This window comes from Varanus komodoensis, unplaced genomic scaffold (assembly GCF_004798865.1).
Source record: "Varanus komodoensis strain SLA01 unplaced genomic scaffold, ASM479886v1 scaffold16, whole genome shotgun sequence".
Lineage (NCBI taxonomy): Eukaryota > Metazoa > Chordata > Lepidosauria > Squamata > Varanidae > Varanus > Varanus komodoensis.
The window spans coordinates 21083692-21103849 of NW_025335468.1; the positions used below are offsets into that span (position 1 = coordinate 21083692).

The 20158-nt window shown below is 41.6% G+C and overlaps 2 protein-coding genes across 5 annotated transcripts in view; one reads left to right on the forward strand and one right to left on the reverse strand.

Moving 5' to 3' along the window:
• Nucleotides 1-13032, forward strand: part of IMMP1L (inner mitochondrial membrane peptidase subunit 1) — a 50354-nt gene extending 37322 nt beyond the window's left edge. For all 4 annotated transcript variants that reach the window (XM_044425792.1, XM_044425791.1, XM_044425793.1 and 1 more), the window contains 2 exons: nucleotides 6136-6246; nucleotides 12942-13032. In XM_044425792.1, the coding sequence (XP_044281727.1) occupies nucleotides 6136-6246; nucleotides 12942-13010 (180 nt within the window). In that variant the 3' untranslated portion in view covers nucleotides 13011-13032. The remainder of the gene's footprint in view (nucleotides 1-6135; nucleotides 6247-12941) is intronic.
• The window catches only part of DNAJC24 (DnaJ heat shock protein family (Hsp40) member C24), a 49138-nt gene continuing 42008 nt past the window's right edge, over nucleotides 13029-20158 (reverse strand). Inside the window, exons 4-5 of the mRNA XM_044425794.1 lie at nucleotides 15730-15798; nucleotides 13029-14275 (exon numbers count right to left, since the gene is read on the reverse strand). Coding sequence (XP_044281729.1) covers nucleotides 14151-14275; nucleotides 15730-15798 — 194 coding nt within the window. The 3' untranslated portion in view covers nucleotides 13029-14150. The remainder of the gene's footprint in view (nucleotides 14276-15729; nucleotides 15799-20158) is intronic.

The following is a 20158-nucleotide window of genomic DNA, read 5'->3' on the forward strand; positions in this document are numbered from 1 at the left end:
TCAGGTGATCATCAGGAAGCAGCCAGTCAGTGGGGAAGAGGGGACTGGCTGCAGACACTATCACTGATGAAGGAAGAGATTGGTCACTCCCTTTGTGAGTAATTTGTTCTTGTTTCATTTCTATGCTGTACAGTGAGAAAGGGTAAGCTATTTATCTGTTGACAAAACTGATGAATTAGGATCACTAACTTTAATCACCTATTTCCCCGAGCTCAAAAATCATTTCCCCAGGTTCTTTACAGCCTAAAGAGGACTGGATAAGTGAATAATGCTTCCCTTACTTTCCACTGGGATTTAGAAAAGTTGTGTATTTTTTACTTTTTAAAAACCTCAGTACAGGAATTGGGGGAGGGTACTAGTGACAAAGTTGGCATCTAGTAAACAAAGCCAAATTTTTGAGCTCCTGATTGTTTTTCTAAGTCAAAAGGCTATCATACATTCGTCTGTTGTATAATATTACCAAGCAAGGAAGAAAAATATTATAAGCTCTTTACATTCATTATTTGTTTTTTTCCCTGAAAGCCACACAGAGGAATGTATTAATAGAGAACAAAATCGAATGCCTTGCCATATTGATTAATCCACACATAATCCATGGTAAGGTTTTTGTGCTTTAATCCTCACATAACCCCTTCCATCCAGGTTCACATGACATCACGCCATAGCCACTGCCAGCCAGGTCTTGAATATTCAAAATGGTGGCCATCATGCAGCCTGGAGGTTTTATTATCCCATGGGGGCTTGTTATGATATATAACAGGCACTGTTTACCCCAAAAGTCAGCCTAGAAGCTTTTTTTTTTAAGAAAAATAAAAATAGGCTCTGAGTAAGTTTAAGAGTTCAGTAAAACATAGCTGCATCTATGTAATATGAAACATGCAGGAAAAACTGTTACTTTTTTTAGTGCTTACACTTCAGTTTATATATACTTAATTAGATGCAGTTTAAGTAATCAGATATATACATTTCATTAGTACCTGGTAAATTTGTTACTTGATTATTGCAGATTCTTTTATCATATTTCACTTTAATCAAGAAAGGTAACACCTGTGGTTTATTCACAAAAGCTTCTTTTGTAAGATGAATACCCTCAGGCAATGAAGCAATTACACTTGTAGCTTGTACCAGTGCAAGAGGCACCTCGGCCTCACTGGGAATAGATGGGAACTCTTTGACTTCATTCTTTTGTCCAGTGGCATGACTACTTCCTATCAAGGCTCAAGAAAGAAGCCTCTGAAATGGGAGATAACAGAGGAGCAAAGACAGATCCTTTTTAAACTCTGGAAGGAGAGCAAATGCCTATGATATTTGAGATGTTAACATATATTGGCGACCCTTTGAGGAACAAGGAGTGGCAGACTATTTTGAACGAAACAAAAATATGTGCTGAAACAAAATTCTTCATTGTCATATTTAAATGACATAAGGGAAAATAGCAATTGCTCTTCTTGTGGGGCTTTATAGTTCTACCAGGGCCTTGAATAGTTTTATAATTTATGTCTTCTGTGTTTGTGTATCCAAACAATATAAAGCAAAGCCAAAATGGCACTTTAGCAAATAAAAACAAAATTGTAAGGTTTTACAAAACATTGAATGAATTGGTGCTCTACTGAGGGAATTTTAGCTAGTCCTTTTTCAGGCCCAGTATAGTGGGAGAGACCCTGCTAAGGTACCTGTCCCCTTCTGACATTATATTTGAAATTATGGAATCTGCTGTAATATGTTGCTATACAAGAATGCCAATATTGCTTCTGTTTCTAGGAAGGATGATGCTGCCATTGGGAAGATGGACTCATGGCCCTGGTCCTCTGACCTTGCTTGAGTAGTGGAGGACAAGAGCAGCAGCTTCTGCCGCTCTGAAAGTAATGGGTGATGTCCAATGAAACAATGCCACTAACACGAACTATGTGGCTTTAGCATAAATAACCCATAGCATAATGCCATGTGATGGCTTTTTCAACACCCATCATGTCAACAAATGCTGTTAGTGTCACTGTAGAGGTTAACACTGGAGTCACATAAGTTAGGTTATCAATAGTATTTCATTAGGTAACTGCCCAGTGTGAGAATGGGCCACAGAATTACCCTTGGCTTGAAAGGCCTGGACTGCTGGTTCTGCTCAGTAATGCATTACCAAGTGTACCCATACCGTAATGCTCATCTGTTCCTGGTGAGGTCAAAGTGCCTCCTATTGCTGTAATCTGGAGGTATATGGTCACACACCTGTACATAGAGGTGTGCTCTCACATCAGTTCTCATTTAACTGAGACATGCAAGCTGCTTTAAAAATCCCTTATTCTCTCAAACCTTGGAGTATAACTAGTAGTGTGCTTGCATAAGCCAACCTTGCTAGAGAAAACGAGGGAGAAAGTTGGGTATGTCTCTACAGACCAAGGTTTTGGGGTCTGTGCCTCAAATGTTTGTGGCAGAAACTCATCCTAAAAGAGAGACAGTGTGTTCCTAGGAGAAAAGAGGTCTGTAGATGATGAACATCAATGGTGATAATAAGAACTAGTTGTTACTTGGATTTTTCTGCTGATGATATGGGAGACGCTAATAGCTGGAGCTTCAGGTTCCATGTAGAACATTGCTGCTAATTAATAATTACTTTTCTCATGCAATCACAAGAAGCTAATCTGATACTTGCTCTTAATGTAATATGAAGGAGACGGATTCTTGACAAGGATATACTCAGCTTCACTTTCTGTCCTAGAAAGTGGACAGAAAGTAGAATACTATTTGGCTTTTGGACCCTGATGTCAAATTTTGCTGGAAGGGGGTTACTGTAATACCCTTGTTGATAACCATCTCACCACTCCTGTAATGAGTGTTCTCTAATTTTGTCCTCACTGATATAGCCACAGAGGCATAACCACTGGAACGCCTGCAGACACTGGGACACGTGTGTGTGTGTGTGTGTGTGTGTTCCTGTTAGAAAGTGCTGTAGCCACTGTAAACAGACACTTTGCTAAAAGTGCAGTATATGCTTAGAAGGCTTAAATTCTGACTTGTCATAGAATTATGATGGTCTTTTTGAGACTTCTCATTTGGGTCAACAGATTTCTTTGTTTTCTATAAAGCTCTTTACGTGTGTGTGTGTGTGTGTGTGTGTGTGTGTGTGTGAAAACTTAAAGCAATTTAACAATGAGATGACTTAGTTTCAAAAATCACAACTAAATTGCTGGTGTCTAAATAGCACAATCTTGTACATGGCCATTCAGAAATAAGCCCCTTTGAATTCAGCAATATCTATTACCAAATAAGTAGGTACAATACTGCAGTTGACAGTGCCTTGCAAAAGTATTCACAAGTCCTTTGACTTTTCCATATTTTGTTTTGTTACAAATTGGATTTAATTGGCATTATTACCATGTTATGCATACAAGATACTCAATATTGCTGCTAATTATTTTTATTGTGGTACAAAAAGGTCAGTAAATAAAAACAAACTGTTAGTTGTGGGTTGCCTAAATGTTCAGCCACTGCCTTCCAGTCAGTTCTTGCTATAATAATCTCTGGCGGCAGGTAGAGCTGCAAGTCTTGTTGCGTAAGCCTCTATCATCTTTGCATCGGGATCCCTTCAGTGTTTCCCCATTCTTCATGGCAAGGCTGCTCAGCTCTGTCAGGTCGGACAAGGGACCATTAGTGAACAGCTGCTTTCAAGTCTTGCCACAGATTCTCAGATTCTCTTGCTACGTCTTCTCCCTGAAAAGCACGACTCTGAAGCTGCTGGGAGGAAAAAACACACAGTAACGTAGGCTGTACCCATGTTTTTCCAGTCATGCTTAGCTGGGGGTGTATGTTCAGAAGAATTAGGTTACAGTGAGGAAGCTGAAGTCCCTCACAGCTTGTATGAAGGAAAAAACATGGGGTATTTCAGTTACAGAACTCTCAGATATCTAATTGCGTTCTTATAGGAAAGCACGCATCTATGGACTCTTAAGTGGGAGGCTGGAAGTTATCACAGTAGTTTTCCTCAAGGGACTTTTGTTGTTGTTGTTGTTGTTAGTCGCTAAGTCGTGTCCGACCCATCACGACCCCATGGACAACATTCCTCCCGGCCTTCCTGTCCTCCACCATCCCCTGGAATCCACTTAAGCTCACACCAACTGCTTCAGTGACTCCATCTAGCCACCTCATCCTCTGCTGTCCCCTTCTTCTTTTGCCATCTATTGTTCCCAGCATTAGGCTCTTCTCCAGGGAGTCCTTCCTTCTCATTAGGTGGCCAAAGTATTTGAGTTTCATCTTCAGGATCTGGCCTTCTAAAGAACAGTCAGGATTGATCACCCCTAGGACTGACCGGTTTGATTGCCTTATGGTCCAAGGGACTCGCAGGAGTCTCCTCCAGAACCACAATTCAAAGGCCTCAATTTTTCGGGGCTCAGCCTTCCTTATGGTCCAGCTTTCATAGCCATACATTGCAACTGGGAAAACCATAGCCTTGACTATACGTACTTTTGTTGGCAGAGTAATGTCTCTGCTTTTTAGTATGCTGTCTAGATTTGCCATAGCTTTCCTCCCCAGGAGCAAGCGTCTTTTAATTTCTTGCTTGCAGCCCCCATCTGTGGTGATCTTGGAGCCCAGGAAAATAAAATCTGTCACTACCTCCATTTCTTCCCCATCTATTTGCCAGGAAGTGAGAGGCCTGGATGCCATGATCTTAGTTTTCTTAATGTTGAGTTTCAAGCCAACTTTTGCACTCTCCTCCTTCACCCGCATCAAGAGGCTCTTTAGTTCCTCTTCACTTTCTGCCATTAGAGTGGTATCATCTGAATATCAAGGGACTTTGCTCACCATTAAAAAAATGAAAAATGTTCTCTAGGTCTGCGCTGAGGCATTTCCCCACTCAATTCTGCCACAATCCTTATCAGAGGTGGGGCATGAAAACACTGTGGATAAGGAAGATGGCAGGGGCTACAGGCATGTAACTCTGTACCTTGGTTTATGGTTGGGCAGTGGCTATTCCTGGATTAAGCACCAACCTAAAATTTCATACACCCCATTGTCTTTTTAAAAACTGCAATCTTCTGTACATTTAGGCATGCTGGCTGGGAATACTGGAATCTATGAGACCTTCCTCAGTCAAAATGTGCATAGGATTATGCCCTTTCATCCAAAGAAAAGTTCTAGGTGGAAGGAAGATGTTGGCTGTTACAGTTCATATTTGTCTATATATGCTTACTTGAAAATAATTCTGTTCAGTGAAACTTTCTCACTAGAAAGTATACTTATGACTGGACCCTTTGTCATCATATTTCCCTGCCTAATTTTAAGAAGCCAGTCCCAAATTGTAAAAGATTTAGATGCTTTGGTTTTGTTTGTATGAATTTCACATGCCTTATATTTTGTGTTCTGCTATTTACTAAAAAAATTGTATACAAGTCTGACATGTTTTCTAGTTACTACTGCAGTTGTGTTGTTGTGTCTCAGATATCATAAAGCTAGTTTAGGGCTGGACCCATGGCATGTAATACAGCTCAAGCACAGTCCATATAGACCATAAAAGGTTTTTGTCATATGATAAGGTCACCATCATTAATTTTCAAATTATAAGGAGAGACTTGGCCGTTTGAGATGGTCATTATTGCAATATTATGTGTTGTGGATCCTGCCTGCACATAGAATGAACTGTGATCTTAATTAGAACTTTGACAAGTGCTCTCTGATAAAATGACGAGATTATTCGTAATTGATGTCACAATCAATTACCATTTAGTTCATCACAAGCCTACTAACAGGTCTAGCCTTAGTGCTGGCCCCAGGATGTTGATGAGTGTGTGGCTGCCCTGTTCATGCTGTTCCTGCGACAGCAGGGCAGATTTTCAGTCAACATCCTAATGACCTCTTTTGAAGTCTATTAAATTAATGACCCCGTCACATTGGCCTAACCTCTTACATCTTCATTTGGAGGATTTTTTTTTTTTTTTGGTGTGTTGCAAACTAGTGTTTTCAGAGCATGTGAAAAAACAGAAAACTTGGATCCCCCCTCCCCCCACATCTACCTTTGACTTAGGGAAGTGTAAAATGATTTGTTCATTGTATGTGCACATTGAAGGATCAAATCAGATTGTATTAGTGGGAAATAGTTTGTTTTCTTTCAACTACATATTTTTTCTTTAATTGTGATGATTTTAGGTACCTAAAGGACATGTTTGGTTAGAAGGTGATAATCTCAGGAATTCTACAGATTCCAGGTGTTACGGCCCTGTTCCATATGGATTGATAAAAGGACGCATTTGCTTTAAGGTATACTTTGCAATCTAAAATGTGTTAATTTAACAGTTTTTATAAGTCTTGGGGCCCAAAGTAGCCTGATGAGGCGTTTTCATTATCTAGTGAAGCACAGTGACTGGGGTGTTAAAATGTTACAAGAGAACATGATCTCAAGTGACTACTGTGTTTAAGGATGTATAAACCCTAAGCAGAGACGACCCAAAAACAAACCCAGCCCTACCAATAGGAATAGTACCAACAGAAAAATCCCACTTACCCTAGGCTGTGTCCTTTTTTCATGGGAGATATTTGGAAACAGTAGTATTAGAGAGGAAAGGCAGGTTGCTTACCTGTAACTATCATTCTTCAAGTGGTCATCTGTGCATTCACACATAAGGGTTTGTACCTGTGTGAAGGCTGTTGCTGGAAGAATCAATGGGTAAGAGTGTTCTTCGTCATGTCTCTGTGCATCCCACACATGGGTGCTGTGTCCGCACAGTGCCACGTTTGGGAAGAGTCCTCTAGCTAAGCCTAGAATTTATGCCGGGAACCCTGCCTCTGCTTCCCTATTACATAAATAGGTGGGCTCCTGCCATTTTTTCAGTTCACTTTCGACTGCCATTTGCAGTGCCTCAGGATCTCTAGGTATACGATTACTTCAGCGTTTTCCTCATAAAAACCTTTCTCATATTTCTTACTCCCTGTTTGATCTTCTGATTGCCTTTTTTCAATCTTTCTGCTCGTGTTTACTGGCCTTCTTTTTTTGAAATCCCCCTGCCGTTCCTTCTGTCCCTCACAAAGATTTACCAAATCCCCCTTCTATTGTCTTTCTCTCTTATACTTACATCCTGTCTTCCTTTTTTCCGCCCCAAGGGCTCTCAAACTGGCGTTTCATACAATGTGCTGAATGTGGTGTTAAGATGCTTTCCACTGATGGCCACTCTTTATGCCTCTTCTGCTTTTGAGAGGAGCATTGTGTGGACAAGTGCCCACACTGCCAGGCCTTCACCAAGCAGGCTCTTAAAAACAGGACTGGTCGTCTCAAGCTGGAGATATGGGAGCATGCTCTGTGTACCATGAAAGACGGCACTGGTGGCAAGGGCAAAGGCCCCGCAACTTCAAAAGAGGTCGCCAAAAAGCACCCATAGCCTGGTGCTATGGGCAAGCCAAAGCTGTTCTCTGTAACTTCATTGGGAACCCCTCCCAGCATCCGTATAAAGTGGAGGCACTCCCACCATTGCCCTCACTTCCAAATGAGACTGCCTGGTGGCCTTGGGACCAAGAGAGTATCTGTACTACTGACCTCACATTTAGCAAAGTAACACAGTAAAGGAGACAATCACGTAAGGACAGACTGCGGAGTCACTCAAAACACCCAGTGGGGTAGGTGGGTTGGTTGTTTGAATGCACTGATGACAACTCAAAAAACGACAGTTACAGGTAAGCAACCTGCCTTTCTTCCTTGTGGTTTCTGCACATCACTCTTAGGGTGACTAGCAAGCTTACCCATTCTTGAATGGTGGGTAGATGCCATAATTGGAGTACTGATGAAAGGACTGCTCTCCCGTGCAATTGGCCCTGGTGTGAACATTGAGATGGTAATGCTTTGCAAAGGTGGATCGTGTCAACTAGGTCACTGCCTTGCATAGGTCCGGTAGCGGGATCTGCATGCAATGCTGTTGAAGTCACTACTGCTCGAGTTGAGTGCTCTTTCGGGTATATCAGGAGTTGCAGCCCTGACAGTTTGTAGGCCAAAGAAACTGTCAGCACCTTCCACGCCAAAAGACTTTGTGGTGACAGGAGTTGTCCCTTTTCCTTGCCTCCATAACAAATTAAAGCTTTGGAGACTGATGAAAAGATTCTGTCCTGGAGTGGTAGAACACCAGCGCTCTATGCATGTTCAGGGTATGCAATGCAAACTCTACTGGGCTGGGCGAGGATGGAAAAAACACTGGCAAAACAATATCCTAGTTTAAATGAAAGGAAGATACGACCTTTGGGGGAGAGAAGGATCTGGATGCAACAACATCTTGTCCCAATGAAAGACAAGGTATGGAAGCTCTTTTTGCAGAGCAGAGGACACTGGAGCACTGAACCTACCTCACAGGGTTGTTGTTGTGGGGATAAGATGGAGGAGGAGAATGATGCAAGCTTCCTTGAGCCCTTTGTAGGAAAAAAGCAGGATATAAATCGGAAAAAAACCCAGTCAAGTTGGTGGGAAAGTGTTCTTTAGTCCCTTTAAGAAGTGCCTACTCATTGCGTGGAAAAAAGCTGATGAAGCCTGGATCTTGCTGTGGAAGGAGGAAATGGCTACTAAGTGGACTTGGGCAAATGATGCCTTTAATCAGTGCTGAAATAGTGCAACCATGTAGAGGAAGATCTTTTTGATCATGTAGCTCCTGAGGTCAAAACCTAGGGTGCTGGCAAAGAAGGAGAAAGCTTTCTACTATGCCACATACGATTTTCCTGGTTGCTGGTTTCAAGGCTGTGTCTAGAATGGAATTTATTCATGCATGATGGGGTGAGTGTGTGTCCCCATCCAGTGTAGAAGGAACGCATCTATCAGAGAGCCTAGTGAACTCCTGCCTGAGGGCAGAAGCTATTGCAGACAGCATTGTCCCAAGTGGCAGAGATCTACAGGAGTCTCCCAAGTCCTGAAGATGATGTGCAATAGATGGATCTGTGAGTCCATCTGTCACTCGTGGATGTTGAGACTCCTCCTGCTCAGCGAGCCTACTGGGCTGCTGATCCTGGTGACATGACCAGTGGTCAGTGTGATGCATCTGCAGGGTGATGAGGTTGTGTCCTTCTCCCGTACATGATATATTTTTTCTGGACCATCAGGACCATCACTGATGGTGCCTTCCAGGACTACTGGACCATCTGCATAAGGCTTGGTCAGAAGGGGGTGGCAATTGGCATTAATTGATTGGTCCATACGGCTTTGAAGATCAAATCCAATATCTTCCCTGGGTTTAGCTGTATTGTGATGCCAAGGGTATGGCCTATCTGTCATATCTCTTTGGCAAAGTTGCCCATGTCTGCTGATGGTGAATTGGGATCCCTGGCATCCAGAAGGGGATCTGGAGAGGAAGAACTGGGCTGGACTGATGGAGAGGTTCTTCTTGTTGGACTTGTAATTTTTGATGTCTGTTGGTGAGGATGGATTGGAAAGACATGCTACAGGACATGGGTCCTCAAGCTGTAGCCCAGGGGCCGGATCTGGCCCACCATGCCCATTTGGACCTGCTGCGCCCGCGCCCGCCCACCTCGCCCCACGCATGGGGAGGCAGCGGTTTGCTCACGTGGAGAAAACGATATCCAAGCAAGCAAGCTGCTGCCTTCTGTGCCTGCCTCACGATGCGTGCCTGGGCCCACCTCGCCTCCCCTCACCCCGCCCCCCTCTCAGTGCACGCGCCTGCACTGCCCCCACCCCCTTGCCGGCCCACGTGCACCACTGGCACCACCTTTCTGGCCCACGCCCAGCACCGGCACCTTTCAACTGGCCCCCTGGTGAAAAAATGTGAGGACCCCTGCTACAGGAGAGCTCAGTTGGTGAGGTAGCACAGAAGTGGAGGCAGGTGGCTCCAGGGATCCATGAAACTCTGAGAGTGAAGTGGGCTGGTCTATCGATGGAGATGGTGCATGAACCAAAGGAGGCAGCTTAGCACATACGTATGATATGATTCCATGAACAAGAACTATATTTCTGTTCAAGGCACTTGTTAGATATCTGACAAATATAGCATTCTATCTATTGTGTGTGCATGTTCTAGCAAACCTCAGGGGCACACACGAGAGGTTTTTTTGGTGGGACTGACAGCCCAGAATCCGAGGATGAGATGTGTGCAGGGGAGACTGCCTATCCTGGCAGTTCTGACAGCTCATACTCTGATGATGAGATGGTTGTTGAAGCAGTCCCAGTTCCAAGGCCCTGCAGTCCAAGGCCCTGCATACTCACCTGTGTCTGCTATGGGAGAAATTAGTTCAAGGGCAGCTGAAGGACCAGTCAACCTGCATGTGGGAATAGGGAAGAGCAACAGCATCTCAAGGAGGGATATTTAGAGATGGGAAGTCTGTCGGATGGGGAGCCCCCACCTCCTGAGAAGGACCTGATAATCTGTCATCACAGTTGTAGGGAGAACCAGTTGAGGTCTCTGAGGGAAGAGCACAGGCATGCTCAGTTTCACAGCACTCCTCCTCATAGGAACAGATGCAAAAGAATTTGCAAGCTTTGAGGGAAGAATGTCAGGGAGGGCTCAATGTTTCACTTTGTGTATGTTCAGAGACTTGCATGTAAAATAAAGATATTGACAAAGAAGTGCTGGTGAGACTATTACTACTGGGAGGGAGAAGCATGACTCACATCACTATCAAAGATATCAGCTTGGATCCCACAAACCACGTAACAATAACCCACCCTCAAGGGTTGAGTAAGGGTTGTTGTTGAACTGTGGATTATCATGTCCCAGCTAACAAACCATGGCTTGTTTAGGCAACATAATAACATGTTTTAACCCACAGTTCAGTGCTAACCAACATTCAACCCTATGCAGAATGTGGTTTGTTGTGTTACCTGAACCCAGTCAATGACCTGGCTGACATGACAACTTATTGTGGGTAGGGTGGGTTGTTGTGGCATTGAAACTTAGCTTTGCACAGGGTAACCTTTTTTTCCTAAGTAGCTACATTGAGAATAGAAGGACTATTCTAGGGGTTGTTCAACACATGATGGGATGTTCTATATCTGGCCCCAGGCAACTGGTATTACCTTGGGTTTGGGAAGTGGCAAGCAAGGAGCTCATCAAGAGCAACAATCCATCAAAATAAAATAAAATAATGCTTACCTCTGCCAAAGACAGCCTCTCCAAAGTGACCAGGTGGCACATCAAAGGAGCTGTGTCCCAAATGTGTGCAATCTTTTCACAGTTTATACTTTAGTCTGACTTGTGCAACTGTGGAAGTGCACTGTTTGTGGGTCTGATAATTGGAAGCCTTACCTGTGCAAGGTCCAAGCAGGGGTATCCGTTATCAAAATGTAGCAGGTACCAACCCTGGGCATTGTCCTGGAAACAATAGGATTTTAAAATATTGTGCTTTTCCTTACATTTCTCAAAGGACAAGCTGACAAAGCAAAGCACAAACCTGCTTTTCTGTAACACTTGCTTCTGACAGGTGTCAATGGTAGGGGTTTCTTTGAAAATGGATTGAGGCAAGGTTAGACAGGGTGGTTTGGACAGGAAAGCATACAGGGAAAGTTAATTTTTTTAATCTTCCCAAATGCCTAGAACCTTGGGAATGGGTGAATAGTTGGAGAAAGTGGGATCTTGCTGCAAAGTGGGAAAAGAGGCATCTATCCCTTTTGTGTGCAAAGATCGCTTAGTGCTTTATGTTGATTTGACTGGTTAACTGCTGTTACGGGGAAACTAAAGTGAAAAGATGTGCCATCTTGTATAGTTTGAAGCGACTGTTGGTTAGGAGACTGCTGTTCACAATCACTAAAAAAAATAAAGGGGAGAAAGAAAAAAGCCATTATGAGCAAAAAGGAATAGTAATTGCAGTGGGAAGAGACAACCATCTGGAGGACCAAGAAGAAATGGGGGGGGGGGGGCTGGGAGGACAACCCATGGAAGCCCAAATGTCTGTCAGTGCACAGTGGGTTCCATGTGACTGACCCACTGTGGCTTATTGCCAGCATGGGTAACTTTGACATGTAAATCCACCCCCTGGAATAGCCCCCCTTTTCTTCTTCCTCTGAAAATCTTAGCATGATCAGCTTTCCAGGTTCCTGTAATGTGGCTGGTAAGGGAAATCAGTGACTTGCTCTGTGCTAGGGTGGAATATGCTTTTACTTAAATAGCACCCCTTCCACTACAGTACATTAATATCTGACCTTTCTTTGCAGAAGCCATGCTATTTTTATGTTTCAGCATGTTTTTTCCCCTTTATCAGGAACGACGAACACGTAGCTTTCCATACATTGTTGGACTGCAGTGCCCATCAGTCCTAACCAGCATAGCATGATTGGCATCCAACATTTGGAGGATCAGATGTTCCCCAATATTTAATATTTCTATTTTAATGTTTCCATCAGATTACCTGAAAAGCTGGAATAACAGGTTTTTAATTTTGCTAGAGCTCCTTTAAAAAAATTGGCTTAATGCTATCTTTTAATCCTTCCATATGGAGGCAGACTTTAGTGATGTCATTTTTTCTGTTAGAAAACCAGCAGCTTTCTATTTGAACTCTTTACCAACCCCTGCATATATGCTGACTGGATTAGGTTGCTTGTTCAATTAGAATTTACCACTGCTCGCTCTCAAATTGCATTTCTTGTGTCCTCTAGTTCATTTGGTTCTTGTTATACCCGCACACCAACCAGCTTATGTAGGTTGAGTATCATCTGGCTTGCAGAGGAATGTCAATGACTTCAGATCAATTCCTTTGACTAGCAGTGGTGAGAAATTAAAGTTTTGGTTCACTGCATATATTATACAAATTCCTTGCCTCTGGTACTGCATAAACATCTTTAATTGGAGAAAACATTTCCCATATCGCAAGTTTAAGATGGTCAAATCTAAGGCTATGTGTAATTGTAAATTCCTGCTTTCAGCATTCACAGTTTCACAGTTTCCCACTTCAGCTGAATGGAGAAGAGATAGAAGAAAAGCAAAGCAGAAAATAGGACTAATGCTCTATAATTTAAATGTTTTATTTTATTTTTACAGCTATGGCCTCTGACTGATTTTGGATTTCTACGTGCAAGCCCCAACAGTCACAGGATTTGTAATGATTAAATAAATTATGCTCAGTCATCTATTTTCAGTACTTTATTAGCCCTTTAAAAAATCAGTGATATGTATTTTTATGCAATAAATAACATGATTGAGACAATTTCCTTTCATTAACAGTATTCTGGCCTTATACCTTCATTTATAACATTACAGAGAACACAAAAATTATTACGGACATGAGTCAGCCATGTATCGCGTTTATTTTTTTCACTCAGAATTCACACATGTTTGTGCTGATAATAATATGTAATGGAATTAGTAGCAATACTTTTTAGATAGGACTTAATAATCTTGCATATAGCAAGATGATTATCAGAATTTCTTAAGGGGATGAATAACATTTGATAATATTTTCTCTCAGGAAATGATACAATCTATTGTGAATATATTTGCAAACCCTCTTGAAAAGGAGTAGGAGGATCTTAGCACCAGGTCTCCAAAGTGGAGCCAGAGGTACCACAATGCTCATAGACACTTTTGGTACCCATCAAGCTCCCTGTCCCATGCTAGACTTAGGGAAGGGCCTTGTAAAAAAGTTCCCAATAGGTTTAAGAAAACGAGCTACTGCAGACTGCATTAAATTGGTTTTAATAAACCAATTCAAGTGCTTCCACTTGAATTAAACCACTTTTCAGTTGAGTTTGCATCCCAGCAATAGTTTCATCTGGGATAAAGGGGGTATTATAAATAGATAATTTCTTCTATTATCAGAAGAAATGCATCACTTTATCAGAATACAGGAATTACATGAAGGTATGTTACTATTTAAATAAACAGAAAATAAAGGGTGGGATCCACTGCTTGGATTAGTGGAACAGGATAATTCCTTGACCTTCCTGCTCACATCAAAGTCTCCTCAGGGAGGCTTTTGTATGGAAGAGGCAATCATACTATATAGAGATCCATTCACATGACATTGGTTTCTATCTTTAGTACCTAACGAGGAATACATTAGGACATGGATAGAACAAACTAAAAAGCAGATCATGAATTTTCATAAGAGCTCCTATGGATTCAAAACACTTTTTCTGTCCTAACCTTGTTCTTAACTTTAAACCACATTTACTAGCAGAATCTTGCAGACTGTTCAAGTGGGTACATCTTCCACATTTCCTGTGTGCTTGAGTCAAGAAAATGGCTGGGTCATTGAAGAATCTCGATAAGTAGAGAACAAGTATCACAGCATACTAGTGAAACATGTTCAGCTTCAAATTTGGAGACACTGTATTTTCCGCCACATCGGCATGTAAGAGAATAACAGTTATCATCTGTTGAAACAAAATATAGTAACTTCAGTGATTTCTCCTGAACCTTTGAAATGCTTCCTAAATGCTACTTAAATAGAGGATATGTGAGCTTTTATCTGAACACCTATCATCAGCATAGAAGGACAAACCATTGTCAGAATTAACTGATCAAAGCTACAATCTGATACATGGTTTTAAAAAGAAAAACTAAACCAAGAGACAAATGTTAAGAAAATGGAGTTCTTCCATAAAAGCAAGATAGTTGCTTTTTTCTGGACTAGTACTTCAACACTGTGGTATTTATATTCCTTCTAATGTTGAGAAGCACAGAAAAATACTTTGGTGAAATTAGTATATATAGTGATACTCTGTATGTGCTTAATATACAGAACATTCCACATCTGAAAGTCAAAAAGGGAGGTCTACAAGCCTGAAGAAATCCTTATGAATTGCTTTCCTATGCAGCTACACAGAAAAAAATAGCATTTTTGCATATGTTGGCTGCAATGTATTTGTACCTTCTTCCCTGTGCCTTCCTTCTTGCTTCACTTTGCATGATTACAACTCCCAGCACTCACCAAGAGGCAGCTACTGTAGTAATATGAAATATAACTGAAAATTGCCTAGCAACCAACATCTCAAACCATGTCAGACAAATATCACACTATGGATGATTAGAAAAAAGCCTAGTATTGTTATGCAATTATATACATCTGTGGTGCAGATGTACTATTTCAAAATGTACAGAAGGATATTGCAAAACTGGAAAAGATGCAGAAGAAGGATTATCAGATCAAGGGTCACCTAAGACATTTAGGTTTAAAAAGATGAGAAGGGAAATGGCATAGGACAGCACAGTGGTTTATAAAACTATTAATAGTATGGATTGAGAAAAATGTCTCCTCTTGATCTCCAGATGTTTTGGACTGCAACTCACAAAAGCCCATCCCAGCATGGTCACTGGCCAGAACACTAGGAGTTGGAAGTCCAAAAATTCTAAGTATCTCCTTTCTGTACAGCCCTGCTCAATAGCTATCTAGTAAAATTAATCACCAAGATATAAAACAGAAAACAATTCTTCAGATATAGAACACTTCTTCACACAATTAAAAAAATAACTTATGGAATTTGCTATCCTATGATGCAGTTACACCCATTGATGCCTTTAAAGTGGGGTTAAGTAAAGCTATATATGATATTGCTAACAGTTATGCATAGATCTTATAAATAAACAGAAACCTTTTGGTTCTGAGGCAGTACAACTCTGAATAATGATTCCTGAGCTGCGAATGCAAACAGCAGGGGAACGCTGTTGTCTTCACATCCTGCTTCTATGTTTCCCACACACATCTGACTGGCCACTTTGGCAAACAGACTATTAGACTAGATGGATCCCTGGTGTTCCAGCAGAATTTTTCTTATGCTTACATTAATGCATCAGCTTATATACAAACCAATTCACTAAATAATCTTACTGTGATTCCAGGTCATATCTTCAAGTGAAACCTGAGCATCCGCTGGCCATCCTTGTGTTAATTCATCCTCTGTGAAAAAACAGGGATAGGCATTCAGTCTCAATACTGTGATGTGAGATTGTGGCTTCTGGTTCATAGTGCTTTAGAAAAATGTGCCTCATTTTGGAAACGGAACTCATAAGTCAGGCAGGAATCTTAAGTTGATGTATCCTATTTCCCATGCTAATGAAGATTTAAGCAAAAAGTGAGTGGCAGCTTCAGGCCAGTGCTTGGTTCAAAGAGGTTATTTGGAAGAGTAAAAATTAACATAACCATTTTTTTCCTAATAAACAAGTTGCATTGTTTGGTCATTTACACAGTGAATATATCTTTCTTAAGCAATGGAGCAAGGTCCAATCCTCTTTCAGATTTATCTTATTTGTCCCACATACATCTTTACTCTTCAGAAGTAAGCTCAAATTTACCAAAGAGCCACATAGGCAAAATTGTCTTCATTATTTTTATTGCCATTAGCAATGGTTGTATACTGCTTCTTGTTTGTACAAATCCCAAATTACAAAAGAATACAACACAACAGAATAAATAAACCATATTACAGATAGAGTTAAACAGAGACCAAGACTAGAGGAATGGAAAAGACGTTTTCAGTAAGGTACGTTTTCAGTAAATGCCTAAAACACATTAGCATTGAGGCTTGCAATAATGTTCCACAGGCCTGGCTCCAGCACATGCAACAGGACCTGCCCTGAAGATCACAGTGGTCTGGGAAAGTGCATAGAGTGAGATGTTCCCTGTGGTAACCTGGTCCTGTGTATGTATGCTTTTTATGGTAATACTACCAATCTGAATAAACAGCTTGGAAACAGATTGGTGCCAGTGTGAATTTGTTTGCATGGCATAATAAGTGCATGATAAGCCATCAGTTTGTAAACCACCACTGCATTCTATTCAAGCTGCAGCTTCCAAACAGACCTATGGGCAGCCCCACATGGACCTCATTACAGTAACCCATGAATGGTTCAGTGTCCAAGCACAGGCACAGTTAACCTTCCAACTTGAGCTGGTAGCAAGCAGTACTAGCCTAAAAGCTCCTTTAGGCCTTCAGTGATAGCAATACATTCAGGCTCAATCCTGAAATGTAAACCCTACCCGGAGCTAGTTGTTTCCTGACTCCAGACAGTCCCACCATCCTACTGGGATTCAGTTCCACCTCACTGGCCTTTGTGCAGCTTATCACTGTTTTCAAGCACCAATTTGGGTCATGCAGGTCATGCATGGTCTCTGCTGATTCAGATCTAATGTAGAAATAGGGCTGGGTGTCACCAGCATGTTTAGTGGTATCTTGAGGCACCTCACAGCATGACTGTTGGCCCGGGGGGGGGGGGGTTTCCCCCCCCCCCATCATCTTGGAAACCTGTCCTGAACACAGAACTGAAACCATCATAAAACAGCATCCCCAACTCCTAATTCCTAGTTCACAGAGTAAATCCAGGAATATACCATGGTCAATGTCAGCAAAAGCTACTGAGAGATCAAGTTACAAAGTAGCACTCCTCCTATTCCTTTCACAATAAAATAAGGATGACCAAAAAAAGGAACACAGCCTGGAATGGGTCTAATTAGTATCCTCTAGGAACACCTGTGGTTGAGTCACCCCATCCTCTCAAGGTTCATGCCCAATAAGAGTACTTGCCACTAGGCAATAATGATTAAACCTCCAGGATCAGGAAGGGTTCTTTTTTTCAGGAGTGGCCATACCACTGCCTCCTTTGAAACAGCAGAGAGAACCTGCTCATGCAATATGTTCACTTTCTGCACTCATCCAAATATCTACAGCTAATCAGCCATGATGGAAAAGGATCAAAAAATGGGAAACCAAACTGCTACAAGCAACTTGCTCACATCCTCACCTGGCAGAAGCTGAAACTGCACTCAAAGAATGGACTACATTATGTATTGGACAAGTGATGTAGACCTGCTACAACAGCAGGGTTAACATCAATATGAAGGCGAGTGATTTTGTTCTCAATATGCCTTGTAAAATTGTCACAGGTGTTCAAAGGTTGCAGCATTGTATTTGCTGGGGTAGATGTAAATAATCCTATTACCACCACATAAAGCTCTCCTGAACAGCTCAAGGATGCCCTGGAGGGCAGTGAAATAAACCTGTGTGACCTCAGCATCGCTGTAGGTGCAATTATGTAAAGAAATACAGGTTAAGTTGACTCCACATTGCCTTATGCTCCTGGCTTGTTCATCTTGCTTGCTTCATTGCTGGAAACTCTGGTCCAGAGAATCAGAAAGTAATTTGGGCTCCAACCATAAGCAATCAAGTTGATGGTTCTCACCATTCCATAGTAAGACTAGAGGGTTCAACAGGATCACCAGCTCTAACTGCTGGAAAATCCCTCCAAATAATTAGGAATCAATTAATTTCCATAAGCCACTACAGGCAGACCATCTTAATAGGTCCTGCAGCTCCACATGAAGAAATAAATGCCATGAAACATATCAGAAAGTGGTCTGCTGATGACAACAGTCACCACAACCCCTTCTATAGCAAAGCAACACCTGAGTAAACTAAAGATATGTACTGCCATGTGGCTGAACTAAGATTATGACATTGCTGTTACATTGTTGTTTGCATTTAGATTCTGCTTTTTTCCTCTTGAAAGGAACCCAAGGTGGTTCCTGACCCAGAGCGACTGACCAAAGTCACCCAGGGGGCTTCATGACTGAGTGAGGACTAGAATCTGGATCTCTCAGGTCTCCAACACTCTAACTGCCACACCACCCTGGTTGTCCTATGGGCCTATGTCCTATGGCTCTGTAAATCAGTATCAATGTCGAACTCACCCAGAACAATCATTGTGAAGTTCTCCAGCATCACACTTGAGAACAGCCAACTCAGGGATTCCATTAGGAAACGGAGTAGTATGACAGCAGACCAGTTTGTCTCTTTGATCTAAATGGAGGCCCTGGCCCTCAACACCTGCCCCAAGTGGAAGAAAGCTCCACAGCGATCACACACACACACACTGGAGCAGGAACCAGCCCAGCCTGATGAAACAGAAGCAGCAGATGGGGAAGGCAAATTGTCTCAATGGTTTCTCCTCTGCTTCCTACATTAAGGTGTAACACCAAGTCACAGTTTGTTGTTTAGTTCCTTATTAGAAAATGGACCCAGTTTGGCCATAGCTAAGATCAATATTCTTTTACTGCAATGACTTGGTGTCCCAACGTTGAATACTTTCACCTATCATATCTGTACCTAGCCTTCAGATCTCTGTTACATTTGTGTAATCTTTGTGCCTTTGGGAACCTATTATCTGATCAAATGCAACTTTTGAATACTCCTTGAAGGTTTTACCCCCTTTTCTGTTTGTATGTAAGATTGTGTCTGTGTGCCTGAATTACAACCTGTGTAATAAACGGACCCAGGATGGAGCAGCCTTGTTGGTTCACTGTTATGAACAAGACAAAATAAATCACAACTAGGTCTGGTGTGACACACAGCTATTATACAGCACAAAATGGATGGAAACTGCATAACAGGATGCTGAGTTGGCATTTCATCAAATAATAGCATTGGATACTACTGAATCAATAGCACTGGGAAATCTAGGCACAAAGTATTTTGCACTAATGTGGAACATTCCGCAACTAACAGTGTAGTTGAATAGATTGCCCCACTTCCCTTATATAGGATGCCACTATGTAGCTGCTTCCGTGTTCACTCTTCTGTGTACAGTCACAGATACACATATCTTTAGGGCAAAAATCACATTTGGACTATTGGAATTCCTTATTTTCTCAAGCACTAAATAGTTTTTTCCATTTAAGTACTAATGCAGATACTTAATCACATTGGTGCTATAAAAATATTTAAAACACAGTTGTGGTATTGGTATAAAATGTGCTTTAAGCATGCTTATACTAATTTACTGTATTTCCTATTTAATGGTTTAAGATTAGTGGTAGGAAAGAATACTGGAAGGGAGCAAGCTAAGTCTAAAATCAACATCAATATAGCAACTCACAACTAGTACACCTAATTTGGTAGTACTACACTAAACAACAATAGGGGCTGATAGGCACACACTGAATATTGCATAGTCTAGTGATCTACATTTTGCCAGGAGCAGCACAGATACATTTTCTAAGAAAACATTCTAGGACAATGGTTATTCTGATGTTCTCCATTTTGGTTCAACCAATCTGCTACCACTGAAGCTAACTATGAATAATATATTGGTAGTGAAATTAAACACTTATTTTAACTGTCCTCATATTGGTGAAAAAAAATCTAATTAGCACTTTAATATTAAAGCATGATTTCTTCCCCATGCAATTCATTAATTAGCGGCCGATTAACCAGTATCAAGTTGGCCTGTGGTCTCTGCCTTCTTTTTGCAACATCAAATTGTGA